Below are 18,304 nucleotides of genomic sequence, written 5' to 3'. Positions count from 1 at the left end.
TAACCCAGCCCTCTTACTCCTTTTCTCTGGGGAGCTGGTCCACCTGCAAAAAGTATATATTCTAAATTGCTACACCACACCTCACCCTGAGTATTACAGGCATGGCCCCAGCTCCACTGAGGGAAGAGGGATGCAGTTTTACCTAATTTTGGGGTTCAGCATTAGGTTCTGCCCACTGTCCTGTTTCCAAAACCTTGTTACTACGCCTACATCAAGCTTATCTACCCGCGGCCTACGGGCTGCATGCAGCGTAGGATGGCTTTAAATGCTGCCCAAAACAATCATTAGTGTTACTGTATTTTGTGTGTGGTCCAAGACAATTCTTCTTCTTCCATTGTGGTCCAGGGAAGCCAAAAGATGGAACACCCTGACCTACATAAACAATAAACATAACTTACACAAAACTGCACTTACTTGTTCCATAGACTTATTCAACATCTAAGACAGTAGTTCTCAACCCAGGATATTTTTGCCTCCCAGTGGAATGTTTGACAATGCCCGGAGGCTTTTTTTTTTTTTTTTTTTTTGACAAGGTCTCACTCCCATCGCCCAGGCTGGGGTGCAGTGGTGGGATCTCGACTCCCTGCAGCCTTGACCTCCCAGGCTCAGGTGATTCTGTCACCTCAGCCTCCTGAGTAGCTGGGACCACAGGTGCACACTGCCATACCTGGCTAATTTTCTGTATTTTCTGCAGAGATGGGGTTTTGTCATGTTGCCCAGGCTGGTCTGAAACTCCTGGGCTCAAGCGATCCACTCACCTTGGCCTCCCAAAGTGTTGGGATTATAAGGGTGAGCCACCTCACCCAGCCTGGAGACATTTTTGATCATCACAACTGGGGAGGGACTACTGGCATCTAAGGGGTACAGCTGGAGATGCTGCTAAACATCCTATAATTCACAGGACAGCCTCCCACAACAAAGAATTATCTAACCCCAAATGTCAATAGTACTGAGGTTGGGGAAACCTTGATCTAAGAGAAGCAAGTGACCCTCGTGGAGCAGCTGAAGTGATTTAGTCCAAGTCCAAACCGAAAGGAATTGGACCAGGGTGGCCATCGAAGACCAAGCACCTCAGTCCCCTCATCCCTGCAATTGCACCTCTTGAGCACACAGAGCCCTTCCTGAGGATGCGATGAGGCTGCCATGAGCCCAGTGATCTGTCCAGGAGCCCTTGTGCCCCGTTGCCTCTCCCAAATGCAGTGATGGTGGGGCACCTCCCCATGCTTCTGGTGGGAAGCAGGATGAAAGTATCCTCTCTCCTCAGATCCCCAGCCCACCACGGTCTGTCTGTTGGCCCCTTCTACCCAGAGTGTGGCCTAAGGGTAGAACTAGGTGCAAGGCTCATGCCAGCACCTCACTTTCACCCTTCTCCCCAGCCCTTGCTCCACTTCCCAGCCTAGTGAATCTGTTTCTAATGGAGTTCTTGAGCCAGCCTCCTGAGCTAGGTGTGGGGCTGGGAAGTGGAGGGGAAGGACCTTCAAATATGCAGGAAGAGGGTAGGGACCCACTCAACACCCTCTTTATATAGATAAACATTTGATAACACCTCACTTACTCTCTTAAAATGACAATCGTAAATAATATGCCTTCTCGTGCACTTACTTTTTAAAAATCACACTATAGTGCCTGAGCTATACTAGGGAGAAAAAAATAAAAGGAAAGCGATTATAACCAAATGACACGTTTTCAATCTGTCGGTGCTCAGGTCCCATGACACTAGAAAGCGTAATGAAGTGTCAGATACTTATCCTTGCATATAATAATAAGTCTGAATTTAAGAAACGTAGAGGATCAGAAATTATTCTGTGTAAGGACAAAAATAAATAAATAAAAGAGCAAAGACATGCTATCAAATGTTAGAATAAATATTATTTTAAGGCCAGGCATGGTGGCTCATGCCTGTAATCCCAGCACTTTGGGAGGCCAACATGGGAGGATTGCTTGAAACCAGGAGTTTGAGACAAGCCTGGACAACATAACAAGACCCTGTCTCTACTAAAAATAAAAAATTAGCCAGGCATGGTGGTGTTCACCTGTAGTGCCAGCTACCTGGGAGGCTGAGGTGGGAGCATCACTTGAGTCTTGGAGTTTGAGGCTGCAGTGAGCTGTGATGATGTCACTGCACTCCAGTTTGGGCAACAAGAGTGAGACCTGTCTCAAAATAAGTGAATAAATAAGCAAATAACTTTTTTTTTTATTTTTTTAGACAGAGTTTCACTCTTGTTGTCCAGGCTGGAGTGCAATGGCGTGATCTCAGCTCACCGCAAGCTCCACCTTCTGGATTCAAGCGATTCTCCTGCCTCAGCCTCCCTGAGTAGCTGGGATTATAGGCATGTGCCACCATGCCTGGCTAATTTTATATTTTTATTAGAGACTGGGTTTCTCCATGTTGATCAGGCTGGTCTTGAACTCCCGACTTCAGGTGATCCGTCCACCTCAGCCTCCCAAAGTGCTGGGATGACAGGCGTGAGCCACCGTGCTGGGCTATAATTTTTTTTTTAATTTATTTTTTTGAGACGGAGTCTTGCTCTGTAGCTCAGGCTGGAGAGCAGTGGCACGATCTCGACTCACTGCAACCTCTGCCTTCTGGGTTCCGGTTCAAGCAATTCTCCTGCCTCAGTCTCCAGAGTAGCTGGGATTACAGGCACGTGCCACCATGCTCAGCTAATTTTTGTATTTTTTTTTTTTTAACAGAGACAGGGTTTCTCCATGTTGGCCAGGATGGTCTTGAACTACTGATCTCGTGATCCGCCTGCCTCGGCCTCCCAAAGTGCTGGGATTACAGGCATGAGCCGCCGCGCCTGGCCAAATATTTTTTAATATGTGGTTTTTTTTAACTGCAAAAACAGATCACCTTTTGTAGCCTGTACATGTAAAAGGGAGGCAGGGGCTGAGATGATGGTAACAGAGTTTTCACCAACGTGAACAGCTGTCCCTGTCCAGAAATGGCAGCAGTGCTTCGCAGTCATTGTGAAATTAAAACACTTCTCCCCACATTACTAGACTCACACACACACAATCTCCCTCCCAGAACCACTGAGTTAATGTTTCAATATTAACCTGACAAGTGAGTAAAATTCCAACCGAACATTTGGAATGATATATGCCAAAATATTAATGGTGCTTTTCTAAAGCAGAAGGGGAATGACAAGAAACACTCCCTTTTTTCTTTCTTTCTTTTTACGTTCTGTATTGTGTAAATTTTGCTTACAATCTGTATGAACTTTGCAAACAGACCAAAAAAAAAAAAAGTCATTTTTGAAGCCAGTGTGTCTGGGCTCCCAATAGTTTGCATGTTTGTTTTGGTCCTTTCAAGGAGGATTCAAGTCCGCGATGGAGAAACCACCAATTCACTTTTTCAAACGCCAAAACAACTCCGCAGGCGTGGAGGAGACCTATCTTGCAGCCCTGCCGGCCCAAGGCTCCAGGGAATTAGGCTCAGCTCAGCCCTACGACTTTGCTCAGCCCCGTCTGCACCGCCGCCCCGTGGCCAAGGGCAGTACTGCGCCCTCCAAAAGGCGATGGCGGAGGAGGGGCCCGGGGCCTTGCCCCAGGGACAAGCTTTTTTCTGTCCCACTGACCACATGGCAGTCTGCTGAAGTTTATGGACCCCTCTCTCAGTATAATGGCGCGTAAATATATGAATAAAGTATATATGCTGAAAGAAAACTAATACTGGTGAGATGATTCTCAAAACTCTTTATAAATGTGTAATATAATAATAGCCTTTTCATTATGGTTAATAACCAGCTCTAGAGGCAGGTCTCGGAACTCATTATTTTCTAAGCAGTGAGGAGTACACACGACGTTTCAAGATATCCACAACCTGATGTACCAGTGTCTGTGATTGTAATTGGTAACAAAGTTGCAGGTACTGCTAACAGTACACTGTTAATGCGAGGAAAAGCTAAATATTAGAAGTTGATGAAAGTCAATATGTAACTTTTTCCCATGCGAATTCGACTTACAGACCCCTTAGGGCGCACGGACCATAGGTTAAGGACCCCTTGAAGGGGCAAGAGTTTGAGAGAAGCGCCAGTGTGGGTTTTCAGTCCTGGGAGGTGAGCCGAGGGGTAGGCATGCATGGGCACTCAGAAAAGGGAAGGCAGAGGCGCCTCTCCGGCTGGGCCTGCGGAGGGGTGACCCACACGCCCCTCCCCTCGCTTCCTTGGCCTGGTTTCACGAGACTAGAGGAAGTTAAAGGCCCGCATGGCTGAAGAGGAGCTCACAGTTCCCAGCGTCTGCTCCGGCGGTGTCCAGCGCCCAGAATGCGGCTTCTGGTCCTGCTATGGGGTTGCCTGGTGCTCCCAGGTGAGATGGGGAGGGGGTCTTGGGAGGGATGTGGGGCTCACCCTTGGGGTCTGCAGGGGAAGGACCTCCTGACTGCCTGATAGCCCACCCTCCTGACTGCCTGATAGCCCACCCCACCTATCCTCAGCTTCCTCAACCCTAGGGGAGCAGGGCAGAGTGGGGGTGGGGGGAGGTGGGGGGCCGGGCCCCACTTGCTCTTTCTGGAATCTAGAGCCAGATTTTCTCCCAGTCCTGTGGGTTTCCCCTCATGGCAATGTGGCTGTGAGAGTTGCTTGGCCTCTCTAATCTTAATTTTTCTACCCTGTGCCAATCCTGGAGGCAGACAAGACACCCCGTCTGGTTGCTCTATTAAACTCAGCATATATTTGTTGAATCTCGGCTGTGCCTCTCCTCACAACCCTGAGAGATGAAGAATTATCACGTTTCGTCAATTATTTTGCTTTCTTTTTCTTTACCTTCTAACACTTAAAATCAGAATGCATCCTACAACTGATGTCAGTTGTTCATTTGGCAATGGTGAGACCCCATCTCTACAAACAAACAAACAAACAAATTAGCCAGGCATGGTGGTGCACACCTGTAGTCCTAGCTAGTGGGAGGCTAAGGTGGGAGGATCGCTTTAGCCCCAGAGGTCAAGGCTACAGTGAGCCATGAGCACCAGTGCCCTCCAGCCTGAGCAACAGAGTGAGATCCTGTCTAAAAACAAAACAAGGCCAGGCACGGTGGCTCATGCCTGTAATCTCAGCTCTTTGGGAGGCTGAGGCAGGCAAATCACGAGGTCAGGAGATCAAGACCATCCTGGCCAACAGAGTGAAACCCTGTCTCTACTAAAAATACAAAAAATTACCCAGGCATGGAAGCACATGGCTGTAATCCCAGCTACTCGGGAGGCTGAGGCAGGAGAATCACTTGAACTCGGGAGGTAGAGGTTTCAGTGAGCAGACGTCATGCCACTGCACTCCAGCCTGGGCAACAGAGCGAGACTCCATCTCAAAAACAAACAAAACAAAACAAAACACCCAGAAACCCTACTGGCTATCTGACTGTCAGATTCCACCTGAACCTAGAACACTCCCTCAACCCCAGTTCCTCAATGGGCCAGGTTAGGGAAACAGCAACAGCCCGCCCCAAGTTCGCCCAGAGTAGAAGGAAGTAATGGCTCTTCCAAGGCTGTCCCCTGAAGGGATGACTGAGAAAAGCCTTCTTCCTCCTCCTAAAATGGAAGCTCTGGCCTTGACCTCGGTACATGGAGCCTGGTTATTCCAACCTCCACTCCTGCTCTGATTTTAGGTTATGAAGCCCTGGAGGGCGCGAAGGAAATCAGTGGGTTCGAAGGGGACAATGTGTCCCTGCGGTGCACCTATAGGGAAGAGCTGAGGGACCACCGGAAGTACTGGTGCAGAAAGGGTGGGCTCCTCTTCTCTCGCTGCTCTGGCACCATCTATGCGGGAAAAGAAGGCCAGGAGACAACAGAGGGCAGGGTGTCCATCCATGACAGCCGCCAGGAGCTCTCGCTAATTGTGACACTGTGGAACCTCACCCTACAAGACGCTGGGAAGTACTGGTGTGGGGTCGAAAAACGGGGCCCCGATGAGTCTTTACTGATATCTCTGTTCGTCTTTCCAGGTAACAAATATCTCTCCTTTCCCAGGCTGGGGACAGGAGCTGCAGAGGGAAGCGGGAGGGGTGGTGGGGCATAATCCTGGTGCAAACCTTATGGGCACTGAGTCCTTAGGGAGATCATGCAGGTCAAGTGCTGAGCAAGGCTTGGGGCACAGAGGGAGCTGCATGAGTCTTGGCCATTCTTTCACTCTTGCTGCCCACGGTCACACCACTAGTAGATGTCAGAGCAGGACTGGACCCAGATCTGTCCAGGGCTGGACTCGGCGCCTTTCCTTTCTGCCCAGATGTGCTGGAAGGAGATTTCCATAGGCTGGGTACAAGACAGACATATCAGGGGATAAAGAAGACTCCTTGCCTGGTGTCAGAGATATTCGTGAGGCCTCCCGAGGCTGGGCCAACAATTGCTGCTTTCCAGACCTAGCCCACAGCATCACCTCAGGCCTGGTCATGCTGGCCTCAACCTTGCATGTGCCCTCAACTCTTCCCTCCTGGCCTCCACCTCCCCAGATATTGAAGCCCAGCCACAGGTGCTAGAGTGCCTGGGAACCAGCCTCTGGGTAGTGTGCCTGAAGGAGAGATCATTAAATGCAGGCACACTAGGGGACCAAGGCTGGAGCTATGGGAACCGGTAGAGGATAGAACACCTCTCTGGGAGCCCAGAACCCCACCTGGACCTGATGAGCTAAGGAGAAAGAAGCCAGAGAGGGTCCAGGGGATGGGAGCCTTGGTCTGCTGACCAGTGAGGGTGAGGTATGTCTTTGCATCCCCATTTCACAGATGAGGGACTGAGGGTCCAAGAGACTAAGTGATTTGCCCAAGATCTCACAGCAGGAAGTGGTGGAACCGGGATTCAAACACAAGTCATTTCCAGCTTTGATGTCTGCTTTATTCCTCTTCTAACCCCATAGCTGGGACCTATCCCAATCCCAGGCCCATCACCTACCACCATATCCCCTAATATTTTTTATTCCCTTATCCATGGATCTTTAATTTGGGGAAATAAAGGTAAACTTGCCAAAAAGCAGCAGCATCAAACTACATTGAATCTGTTCTTCATTATTTACAAGATTCTCTTGTCTCTTCCAATTCTTATCAGTGTTCATATGTCATTTCTACAAGTTATGAGCAGGTTCACCTGTGTTTTAGACTTACCCTCATTTGTAATTCTTTATTTGCGTATGGTATGTGTATTGCTATATTATCCTCCTGTATCAGACTTTGTTGGCCTCTCTCTGATGGCAGTTGGGATATTGAAAATGAAGAAGAGTCACGACAGTGGTGTGCTGGTAAATGCTGAACAGGCTGGGGATGCTGATGCTCTCATTTCGTGGTGTTTTCCAATTTCTGTGGTGTCCATTTCTGTGGTCCAATTCCCATGGCCAATTTCCAGCCATCGACAGTTTAACAACGGTCTCACCAATTCCTGAAAAGTTGACAGTGAGCTCTTGTGAGCCAGTGCGAGTCATCTCCAGCACACCATTGAGTATGGTGAACCATGAGAAGAATTTCTAAGAAAGTCAGAAAAAGACAAATGTACCCACTATCATTTCTTTGCTTTTTATTTATTTATTTATTTTTTATTCATTCATTCATTCATTTTTCTGAGATGGAATCTCACTCTGTCATCCAGACTGGAGTGCAGTGACACAATCTTGGCTCATTACAATCTCTGCCTCCCAGGCTCAAGTAATCCTCCCACCTCAGCCTCCAGAATAGCTGGGACCACAGGCACGAGCCGCTATGCCTGGCTACATTTTGTTTTTTTGTTTTTTTTTTTTAAGATGTGGTTTTGCCATATCGTCCTGTCTGGTCTCAAACTCCTAGACTCAAGCCATCTGCCCACCTCGGCCTCTCAAAGTACTGAGATTGCTGGTATGAGCCACTGCGCCTGGCCAGCCTACTATCATTTCTTTTTCATCTTTGTCTGAAGACCCTAGGCAATGAACTATGCAAGATTAAGAAGTATAAGGCCAGGCGTGGTGGCTCAGGCCTGTAATCCCAGCACTTTGGGAGGTCAAGGCGGGTGGATCACGAGATCAAGAGTTCAAGACCAGCCTGGCCAAATGGTGAACCCCGTCTTACTAAAAATACAAAATTAGCTGGATGTAGTGGCAGGCACCTATAATCCCAGCTACTTAGGAGGCTGAGGCAGAGAATTGCTTGAACCCGGAGGCGGAGGTTGCAGTGAGCCGAGATCATGCCACTGCACTCCAGCCTGGTAGACAGCGAGACTCAGTCTCAAAAAAAAAAAAAAAAAGGAAGAAGAAGAAGTATAAATATTGGAAAGGAAAAGATAAATACCTGTATTTGCAAAAGATTTTATCATCTACTTAGAAAAATCCGAGAATAAACTGACCTAGTGTTAAATATTGAGTATCCCTAATCCAAAAATGCAAAATACTCCAAAGTCCGAAACTTTTTGTGTGCTAGCATCACACACAAAGAAAATGCTCATTGGGGCATTTTGGATTTCAGGTTTCCAGATTAGGGATGCTGAATCAGTAGATATAATGCAAATATTCTGAAATCTGAAACACTTCTGCTCCCAAGCATTTTGGATAGGGGATACTCAATCTGAAGAAGAGAAGGTGGTGGACAATGAGGGAGAGTCCAGGATGGCACACAGTCAGCAAGGACTGGGAGGTGACAGACAGACTTGGGGAAGTGGGGACCAGAGTAGCTCCTGGGGGGTGGTTGCATCAGGCTTCTGCCCATTGTGCTGGGCACAGAGGATAGGCATTTTGCCCTTAAGGAGTCTCAGCCTAGCAGGGAGACCCAGTACACAAGAAATTGCAGTGTAAGTGAGCATTAGCGCCACTGGAGGCATGCACAGGGGACTGTGAGTGCACAGAGGAAAAAGAGATTCGCTGCTTCTGGGGAAGACATTTCAGAGGAGTTGACCTTGAGCTTGTGCTGAAGGACAGAACGAAGTGCTTTAGGCAGAGATGGAAAGGAAAGCCATCACACACAGAGGAACAGCATGTCCAAGGCACGGAGGTGGGCGGGAGGCTGGCTTAGTCGGGAATAGAGGACAACTCTATGGCTGGAGCACTGAACAGGGAAAGAGGCGAGGTTGACAAGGTGGTTCAAAGCCTGAGTTTTGTTCTTTGCTTTTTTTCTTTTTTTTTTTTATAGACAAAATTTTGCTCTTGTTGCCCAAGTGTGAGCCGCCACGCCCAGCCTGAAGCCTGAGTTTAAGAGGCTTCAAAAGGCATACTAAAAAGTTGGAACTTCGGCTCACACCTGTAATCTCAGCACTTTGGGAGGCCGAAGCGGGCAGATCACCAGGTCAGGAGATCGAGACCATCCTGGCTAACACGGTGAAACCCCATCTCTACTAAAAATACAAAAAATTAGCTGGGCGTGGCAGCAGGCGCCTGTCGTCCCAGCTACTCAAGAGGCTGAGGCAGGAGAATGGCATGAGCCCAGGAGGCAGAGCTTGCAGTGAGCCGAGATCCCATTACTGCACTCCAGTCTGGGTGACAGAGCGAGACTCCATCTCAAAAAAAAAAAAAAAAGTTTGAACTTCAGCTTATAGGCAATGGAGAGCCACTCACTGTTCTAAGGCAGAGAGGGATGGGATACAACACAGACTTTTGAGACAAAACTGGCATAATGTGAAGGGTGGCAGAGAAGAAGCAGGCTGAGAGGCAGGTGGGGACAGGGGAAACTGAGGGTCTGAGCTAGGCGGGAGGCCAGGGGGCTGCAGAAGGAGAAGACCAGGGATCTGCTGGAACCCGCCATGTGGCTCCTGGTTGGCCAAGGCGAAAGACAGCAGTGCTCTGTGCTGAGGTGGGGGGTAGAAAAGCTGTCAGCTGCTCCCAAGGAAGGAAAAGGGGTTCAGAGTGGTGCCGCCCCTGAGAGCAGCCTCTCCCTTTCCTCTAGGACCCTGCTGTCCTCCCTCCCCTTCTCCCACCTTCCAGTTTCTGGCTACAACACGCCTGAAGCCCAAGGCAAAAACTCAGCAAACCCAGCCCCCAGGATTGAGTGAGTGAATAGCAATTCCACCACGTCCCTTGCCACCCTTCTTACAGAAGCAGCCAGTGAATGCCTGCCTGGTACCAGACACAATACTTTATGACCACTTAGGTGTCCCCACAAGCCTGGGAACTGGGTTGTCCAGCTGTGGAAGTACAGGCTCAGCAGGGTTAGGTCACTCGATTAGGGTCAGGTCACACGCTTAGGGTCACACAGGAAGCGCCAGAGCCTGGAAGTGGTCACAGCCTGACCCCAAAGCTTGTGTTCTGTCTGTGCCATTCAGAATCTCGGGGGCAAGCCAGAAAGGCCGGGCGTTGGGGCCTGACCTCTGGACTCATCCTTGCCACCCTGCCCTTCTTGGTCTCATGGCTGCAGAAGGAAGTCAAGGCCTTACTGATGCATGGGTGTTGGGGAGGGGACACATGGTGGTGAGGGGAGGACCTGCCCTTCTGGTGAGGAAGGAGGTGACAATTGACTGTGACTATAGAGGGAGGGCAGGAAGATGTCCACTGAATGGTCACTGGAAAGGGTCATGGAAGCGGGGAAGGGGAGTGCTTATACCTCCCCACAGAGGGAACAGGCTGTGGGCACAGAAAGAGACTGAACATCACACACAGCTGTGGGGTGTGTCTGATCTATGGTCTCCTTCCTCAGAATGGCTTCATCTACATTTGTTTGCTTACTGGGATATCCTTTAGCTGGGGATGTTCTGAGAAATGGGTCCCAGAGAGGCTACGGTTCAGGGGTCAAGGGTCAGAGGTCTGGGATGCTGGGATACAAGGGTCAGGAAGGATGCTGAGGCATTGCTTTGGACTTGTAGCTTCTCTTGGGCTCTACCCAGCAGGAACCACAGCCAAGCAGGGAAGACAGGGCTGAGCCACTCCATTCCCAGGGACTTCCCGGTACGGGCACGAAAGAACTTCTCAGTACGCAGCAACCTCTCCTCATGCAGCGACCTCTCCTCCTGCAGGGAGCTCCCGTCCCCCGAAGCAGCTGGACTCCACCTCAGCAGAGGATGCCAGTCCAGCTCTCAGCAGTGGCAGCTCTAAGCCCAGGTGAGCCCCAGGTGACCAACATCACCTTTCAGGCCATCACTAAACCATAAGATGCCTTTGAGCAAATAGGAACCCAACGGTCTTTCCTCTAAGCAGACACATCCTCGTGTCATGGCCACAGCCTGCAGCACAGAGAGTCCCTCACAGGGGCCCTTGAGCAGTGGACAGCTTGCACTATAGGAGCCAGCAGCTCTGCTGCCTAAGGTGAAGGGTCCACCAGGGTCCCAGTCCCCACCTCTTTCCCTGCCCCAGCCTCAGGGATAGACCCCCAGTTTGGGGGCTTTTGCCTGTATACTTTGCACTAAGCCCTGTGCCAAGCATGAAAACTCAGATTCCAAAACAAAACAATTTTTTTTCCTTACAACTGGGCATCAGGAGCTGTGGCCTCCCTTCTGAAGGAGCCACGAGGTAATCAACATTAGGAAAGCATTAGGAAAGCAATTCACAAGGGAAATGGGAGAATGAAGGATTCTCACTTCTTCCTGCCTGTCCGAACTGATCAAGCACTTCTTACTTGTTGATTCCAGGGAATTCATGGCCACTCCTTGTGTGGGAACCAACTGCCAGGGGCAAACGCAGGACCAAGCACTTGAACTTGAGCAGACAGACATTGTAACCGCACTCCTGCCACTGGGTCTCTAGAGCTGCTCATCTCCCTTCCATAGCTGGGGCTCAAATCCAGCTCTGCCACTTTTCAGCTGTGTGAGCTCAGGCAGTCCGCTAACTGCCCTAAGCCTCATTTATCTCAAATCACAGATATACATCAAACAGAAATAGAATACAAGTCACAAATGTAATTTAAAACTTTTGAATAGTCACATGAAAAAGAGTAAAAAGAAATGAGTGCAGTTAAGTGTATTTTATTTTATTTTAATTACTTATTTTTTTAGAGATAAGGTCTCACTCTGTCGCCCAGGCTGGAGTGCAGTGGTGTGATCATGGCTCACTGCAGCCTTGAACTCCAGGGCTCAAGTGATCCTCCTGCCTCAGCCTCCTGAGTAACTAGAACTACAGGCATGAGCCACTACGCCCAATCTAGTGAAGTTAATTTTAGTAATGTACTTTATTTAACCCAATATATCCAAAACATTCTCATTTTGATATGGAATCAATATGAAAATATCAATGATACATATTCTACTTTCATGTTTTTCATATTGAGCCATCAAAACCCAGTCTAATGTAAAATAGTCACATTTCAGTGCCTGATGGCCACGTGTGGCTCCTGGCCACTGTGCTGGATGGCAAAGACTAAAAGGATTAACCAAAATCTCAGTAATAAGAGCTACCATGTGCCAGGCACTATCCCCAGCTTATCTTGCTTATCCCCTTTAATCTCGTCCACACTGTGGAGTACACCCATTTTCCAGAGGGAGAAACTGAGGCACAGAGTGGTTAAGCAGCTTGCCCTTTGTTTGCATAGCTAGGAAGTGGTAAAGCCAGGAAGATAATCACAATGTCGTCGCTGTGGAGGTGGCCATGGGGGAATCCTGGGCCCGCTTTCCATCTCTTCCATGTGGCTCCTAGGAGAAATGTGGGCTTTGTCCAGGTCCCCTCTGAGGACCAGGGTGGGAGCATTCCTGGTCACAACCTCAGAGCCACTTAGCACCTTGTCTCCCAAACTTTGATTGCCAGCTAGCAGTGGTGGCAACCCTTGGTAGCCTGTTAGAATACAGACCCTCAGACTCTCACCTCAGCCTACTGTATTAGACTCAGCACTGTATGAAAATGTCCAGGGGTCCTATGTTCACACTAAGGCTTAAGTAGCAGTGACCTTAGCACACAGATTTTTTCCCAGCCAGTTTCTGACCCTCATGAGATAATCTCCATGCACTGATCTCAGAAGACTGGGTCATTCCCAAGGGGCTGAGCTGGAAGGGGCTCTTCTGCCCATCTGGCTGCCTCCTCCCTCTGGCAGGCCCTGCTCCCTTGTGCAAGGGGGTCAGTATGCCTTTCTGGGCTGAGCTCCAGGCCATTCCCAGCTACACCTGGCTTCAAGGAGCTCCTCCTTCTACATCTCTTTCAGCTCGACAGGCCATGGAGACACAGAGGAACGAGAAGGTCTACCTCTCACACTTGGTAAGGACAGAGGCAAAGGGAAGCCCAAGCTCAGATCCCCTTGGGGCTGGAAGTCAAGACTTCTAGGCTCTGCTTCTGTAACTTCCTACCTGGGCCTGCATGCCTGACCTAAAGGCAGCACTCGCTCCCCATCTTGGAGGAATCTCTGTGAGCCCCAAGACCAGCCCTTCAGGGTGTGAGCCGGACAGAGTGCCCATGGGGAACTCACAGGTGGGAACCTGATTTCCCGCCAGGTGCCAGGCAGGGTGGGCACCAGGAGCCATGTGAGCATCTTCTCCAGGTGCCTTCTTTCCATGCTTCCTTTTATAATCACAGAACATCGGAGCTGGATCCAGAGGAAGCCTTTGAGATTTCTAGCCCAACCTTTCTCTCAGATTAAAGCAAATCCCCTTTCAGAACGCCCAGGGGTCAGGGAGCTGTTAGAGATGCACTCTCCAGGGCCCCAGCCTCAGCTGAACCCTCCAGGGGTGTGGTCCAGGGACTCTGGCAGTGCTACAGACTCTAGTGTGCTTTTACAAAAGATGAAACTGAGGCCCAGAGAGGGTAAAGGTCTTGCCCATGGTCACACAGCAGGTGGTGGCCCAAATAGAAAACAGGACCCAGATTTCTTGACTCCCTGCTCTTCTCTTTCCAGAACTCCCTGATGGTTTATCTGAGCCTTCCTTGGCTCTGAGACCAAGGTGACATGGCTGCCCTAGGACCCAGGCTGAGGGTGGTGCTCTGGGGACAAGGGGCAAGAGAATAAGGGTCCCTGTGCCCATTGTCTGGAGCAGGGAACCTGCCCCAAGTCTACTGCTGCAAGAAGAGACTGTGCCCTCCGAGGCCAGCACTCCAATGGAGGGGCTGCAGCATCGCACTTTAGGAAACAGAAGCCTCCCCGGCCCCTCCTCCCTCCGCTGTTTACTGAGATGCTTCCACTCCATTCCTTTAAACACAAGCGCAGGAAAGCTGGGCTACCACTGCCTTCTTTCTGGCGCCAGTGAGGACAAAACACTCAGGCCTGGTCCCCCCAAGGATGGTCTGGGGTAGAAATGGGACTTTGGGCTGTGGCTTAGGAAGCAGCTGTTGTTGTGTCAGGAAGCTCAACAGGGCCAAAGGTAGCGGAGGGGAGTAAGGGAAAAGTCATGGAGACACATGGATGGACGGATGGTGGGTGCCACTGGCCGCCTCCACATCCGGCCTCCTGGCTCTGCGGCCCGGGTCCTGGGTCTCACCCCACCTAGCTCCAGAAGAGGGGCTGGGGTCCAAGGATGCTGACAGCGCCCGTACCAGCCACAGCTCCCATGCTACTGCCTTCTGGCAACTCTGGGAAGGGCTGCTTTGGGCTTTTTCCTCCCTGAGGCACCTGACCCTGGCTCTGCTGAAGAGGGAGGGGACAGGAAGGGGCACAGGGCCAGCAGGCAGAGGGTCTCTAGGGGCAGCCCCTTGTTGAGGGAAAGATGGAACAGGGCCTCCCAAGAGGGTCAGAGGCAAGAACCTTGTAAACACGATCAGGTGGGAGCTTCTGCTTTTTCTTAAATATTTCCCTTGTGGCTTCTCCATAAGCTTTAGCAGAGTCTGGAGATGGAATTGAAGGTCTTTGGGGTTTTCTTTGCCCACATTCAGGTCAAAGAGGGAGGGGGATGCATTACTCATACTCTGAGAGAGCCTCACAGGGGTGTGAAAACCCTGAGGGAAGTGTTAGGGGTCAGATCAGCATTTTCTTTCCCAAAGAGATCTTGCTAGAAAGATTGCCATCCATCCATTCATGTCAGAGGCTTTCTATATGCCATTGAATCCTCATCATTCCCACACGAGGTAGAGATTATTATCCCCCTCACTTTGCAGATGAAGAAATACAGAGAGAAAAGGGAACTTGCCCACAGTGACCCAGCCTGAAAGAGGCAGAACTGGGGAAATTGACAGGTCTATGGGGCCAGCTGCAGAGCCCTCTGTGTCCTCCACCCTGCTACACTGAAGTCCAAGGGGTTTGAGGAATGGAGCCAAGCTCACAACCCAAGATTCCTCCCCCAGACTCAGGAGAAAGACCCTGGGACAGCTGCAGACCCTCGCTCCTGGAAACGAATAGCCTGCTGAACTCCCATCAGAACTCAACCCGGCTTCCCAAGACTTTCCTTTCTTTACTACGTTTATTACTAGTACCTAGAAACAGGGGCTCTGATATATATCTTGCATATTTAGCAACCCAGAAAATGTCTCTGTGCTTGCTGGAACAGGGTCGATCGTCCACAGTGGAGGCAGAGGGGCAGGGGAGAGATGGAATCACACCAGACTTACAGTAGTGGGCCTGGCTGCTGCCTATTACTGTGTGTGGTTTGGCCTCTGCACTGAGAGGCTCTTTCCTCAAACTCGGTCACCCTGGAACAGGTGACACTTCTGTAGTTGCTGGTGGTCCAGGGTCAGCAGTGGCTGGGTTATAACCAGATTGCAAAGCTGTAAATATGGACTCATGGGTGTGATGTCAGGAGTCCTCTGGTGTAGCCCCAGGTCTGCCCTGCACCAAGGCCCCCTCTGTCTTCACCATGGGCAGGGCTAGGAGGGACAAGGGCCCTGAGTGGCAGCATTTGGGAGTTGCCTTACCCCTCCCAGTGCCCCCATCCACCACCCACATTTCCCCCAAGGAATTCTGCTCTAATCCTTGTCTCCAGAAGGCTGAAGATATCATCCTGTGTTTCTTTCTTTTCTTTAGTTTTTTTTTGTTTGTTTGTCTGTTTTTTGTTTTCTGTTTTTGAGACAGAGTCTCACTCTGTCGCCCAGGCTGGAGTGCAATGGTGCGATCTCGGCTCACTGCAAGCTCTGCCTCCCATGTTCACACCATTCTCCTGCCTCAGCCTGCTGAGTAGCTGGGACTACAGGCGCCCGCCACTATGCCCAGCTAATTTTTTTGTATTTTTTAGTAGAGACGGGGTTTCACTGTGTTAGCCAGGTTGGTCTCAATCTCCTGACCTCATGATCTACCCACCTTGGCCTCCCAGAGTGACTTTAGTATATTTCTTATCTTTTTAATTTAAAGTTTTAGAGAAACAGGGTCTCACTATGTTGCCCAGGTTGGTCTCAAATTGGTGGGTTCAAGTAGTCCTCCAGCCTCAGCCTCCCAAAGCGTTGGAATTACAGGCGAGAGCCACCACACTCAGCCTTCATCTCGGCATTTCTAACAAGAGATGGCTCAAACATCTACCTCTGCCTCCATCCCCAGAAGCTAGGTATTGGATGAAGCTGGGGCCTGGTTAGTAGACCACAGACACCAAGCCCAAGAGAAATGTGTCACACACCCTGCCAGGATGGCAGCAGGGTATAGGGAAAGAGCCTGGGTCTGCAGTCAGACAGTCTCCGGTATGAGTCCCAGCTCAGCCATTTGCCAGCTGTGTGATGTCAAGCAGATTGCACTACCTTTCTGAGCCCTGTTGCCATAGTTCACATGGTTGTAAATAGGAAAGAGTGAGATGATATACCCCATAGATGCCCAAAAAATGGGAGCTTCTTTCTCTGGCATTGGGAGTCTTGGCTGGGGACCTTGGCCGGCTCCAGCCTCTGCTCTGCCCACCTGCCAGGGCAAGGCCCGAGATGGATAGGCCTGGCATTCCTGATCTGAGGACCCATGGAAACAGCCAGGCCCGGGTCAGAATATGGGCCTCCCCACTGATCTTGGACTACCTCTCTCTTCCCTGGGCCATGGTCCCCTCATCTGATGGATAATGGATTGCTCAGACCCATTATCTCATGTGCCCCTTGTTATTCGATGCATCTTTGGCACGTTCAACTCTGCTTTCTCCTGGCCTGTTATAAAGAACCTGCAGCCTGCATGATCTTTCTGCTTTAAAGGATAGAAAATAATGAAAACAAATCAGTCATTTCAGAAGTTCTCGTTGGTTGAGTGGTAGGATGCTATTATGAATATTACAATCCCAAAGGACAAATTCTTACCTAGTTTTACAGCTGAGGAAACTGAGCTTCAGAGAGGTGAGACAGCTTATCCTTCTTTGGACAAGGCAGGAAGGAAGTGGCAGAGGCACGCAGGAGCTTAATATTCTCCCCTCCCAGCACCTCCCTGCCTTGCCCGCCCCTCCCACGTTTCCCTCCCCTTGCTTGGGCTTGGCTGGACTCGTAGACTATCCCTGCTGCCAAGAACAGGCTGTTCTGACCAAGTGTCTGTTACAGCCACTGGAGAATGGCCGGGACACAGAGGATGCCGTGATCAACATTGCAGGGTCCATGGGGCCTCTCACCATCCCCGAGCCCTCTCCCAGCCTCTTCACAGAGATCCAGTATCTAAGCCAGGTATGGACAGAAGGGCCCTGGGAGGGGAGGGGCTGCAGAGCCACCTTGCCTGCCTCCACTCTGACGATTGGAGGAAGTGGAAGAAGGCCTTTTCCTCAGCCTTCTTTGGGGTTTCCCCAAACCCCACACCCCCGCATTCACCCACCTTCCCCATCACAGCCATAGCCCTAGCCCATTTCACCAGGGAAACCAGGGCTTTTGACCTCACATCCTCTTTTTTCCAGTCCAGAAAATTCCTGAATAGCTTGTTGGGAGTCACAGCTGACAGTGCTGTGGGCTGGCAGGAGGCCACAACTGTGCCAGAACCCAGCCTGGGGCCTTGAGGGCACCCCGGGGGAGGGATGGATTGGGGTCATGAGAGGCCATGAATCAAAGCCTGGGAGTTCTGGGGAGGAGAAGTTGTTAGGTCCTGTGCCCCTGCAGATGGATGGAGGGCTGGAATTTGTGGAAAAGGCTGGGTGGACACAACAGCTACCTGGGGACCACTCCTCATACCCCCTACCCCTTCATTTGGGTTCTGCTCTCCAAACCCCACTGTTGTCTTTACAGACTACAGAGGAAGAGGAAGCCCCTTCCCAGGCCCCTGAAGGGGATGTGATCTCGATGCCTCCCCTCCACACATCTGAGGAGGAGCTGGGTTTCTTGAAGTGTGTCTCAGTGTAGGGCGGGAGGCCCTCCTGGCCAGACCAGCCGTGAAGCAGTGTGGCTGGCTGGATCAGCACCAATTCCCGAAAGCTTTCCACCTCAGCCTCAGAGTCCAGCTGCCCAGACTCCAGGCTCCCAACCCTCCCCAGGCTCTCCTCCTGCATGCTCCAGCCTGTCCTAGAAGTGTCTGTCAGCCCTGGAGCTCAGAGCGGTGGCCTTGCCCTTCCAGCTGGAGACTGGGACATCCCTGATAGGTTCACATCCCTGGGCAGGGCACCAGGCTGCTGACCCTCAGCAGGGCCAGGCAAGGCTCAGTGGATCTGTTCTGAGTTTCT

At 50.6% G+C, this 18,304-nt stretch overlaps 2 protein-coding genes across 4 annotated transcripts; both read left to right on the top strand.

Moving 5' to 3' along the window:
- Positions 1 to 4,035: 4,035 nt before the first annotated feature.
- Positions 4,036 to 10,994, top strand: LOC117085054 (CMRF35-like molecule 9). 3 transcript variants are annotated; one of them, XM_033213499.1, is made up of 4 exons: positions 4,036 to 4,311; positions 5,602 to 5,937; positions 9,820 to 9,921; positions 10,883 to 10,994. In XM_033213499.1, the coding sequence occupies exons 1-4, from the start codon at positions 4,269 to 4,271 to the stop codon at positions 10,969 to 10,971; spliced, it is 570 nt and encodes a 189-aa protein (XP_033069390.1). In that variant the 5' UTR covers positions 4,036 to 4,268; the 3' UTR covers positions 10,972 to 10,994. The 3 variants fall into 3 exon arrangements, with proteins under 3 accessions (XP_033069390.1, XP_033069398.1, XP_033069408.1); XM_033213507.1 differs by lacking the exon at positions 9,820 to 9,921; XM_033213517.1 differs by lacking the exons at positions 9,820 to 9,921; positions 10,883 to 10,994 and adding an exon at positions 6,712 to 6,829.
- Positions 10,995 to 12,914: 1,920 nt separating this feature from the next.
- LOC117085048 (CMRF35-like molecule 9) lies at positions 12,915 to 18,298 on the top strand. The gene is made up of 3 exons (XM_033213484.1): positions 12,915 to 13,046; positions 17,205 to 17,324; positions 17,874 to 18,298. The coding sequence occupies exons 1-3, from the start codon at positions 12,915 to 12,917 to the stop codon at positions 17,985 to 17,987; spliced, it is 366 nt and encodes a 121-aa protein (XP_033069375.1). The 3' UTR covers positions 17,988 to 18,298.
- The last annotated feature ends 6 nt before the right edge of the window (positions 18,299 to 18,304 follow it).

This window comes from Trachypithecus francoisi, unplaced genomic scaffold (genome assembly GCF_009764315.1).
Source record: "Trachypithecus francoisi isolate TF-2019V2 unplaced genomic scaffold, Tfra_2.0 Contig00521, whole genome shotgun sequence".
In the NCBI taxonomy this organism is placed as follows: Eukaryota; Metazoa; Chordata; class Mammalia; order Primates; family Cercopithecidae; genus Trachypithecus; species Trachypithecus francoisi.
The sequence above is the reverse complement of the archived record's forward strand: the minus strand, read 5'-3'. Positions and strand labels throughout refer to the sequence as shown.

Excerpts from the sequence above, each read along its gene's own strand:
- LOC117085048 (XM_033213484.1), top strand. The coding sequence starts at position 12,915 with ATGCCTTTCTGGGCTGAGCTCCAGGCCATTCCCAGCTACACCTGGCTT. Across the intron at positions 13,047-17,204 it reads AGGTCTACCTCTCACACTTG|CCACTGGAGAATGGCCGGGA; the intron begins GTAAGGACAGAG and ends TGTCTGTTACAG. Across the intron at positions 17,325-17,873 it reads AGATCCAGTATCTAAGCCAG|ACTACAGAGGAAGAGGAAGC; the intron begins GTATGGACAGAA and ends TTGTCTTTACAG.
- LOC117085054 (XM_033213499.1), top strand. The coding sequence starts at position 4,269 with ATGCGGCTTCTGGTCCTGCTATGGGGTTGCCTGGTGCTCCCAG. Across the intron at positions 4,312-5,601 it reads GGGTTGCCTGGTGCTCCCAG|GTTATGAAGCCCTGGAGGGC; the intron begins GTGAGATGGGGA and ends CTCTGATTTTAG. Across the intron at positions 9,922-10,882 it reads AACCCAGCCCCCAGGATTGA|GGAGCTCCCGTCCCCCGAAG; the intron begins GTGAGTGAATAG and ends CTCCTCCTGCAG.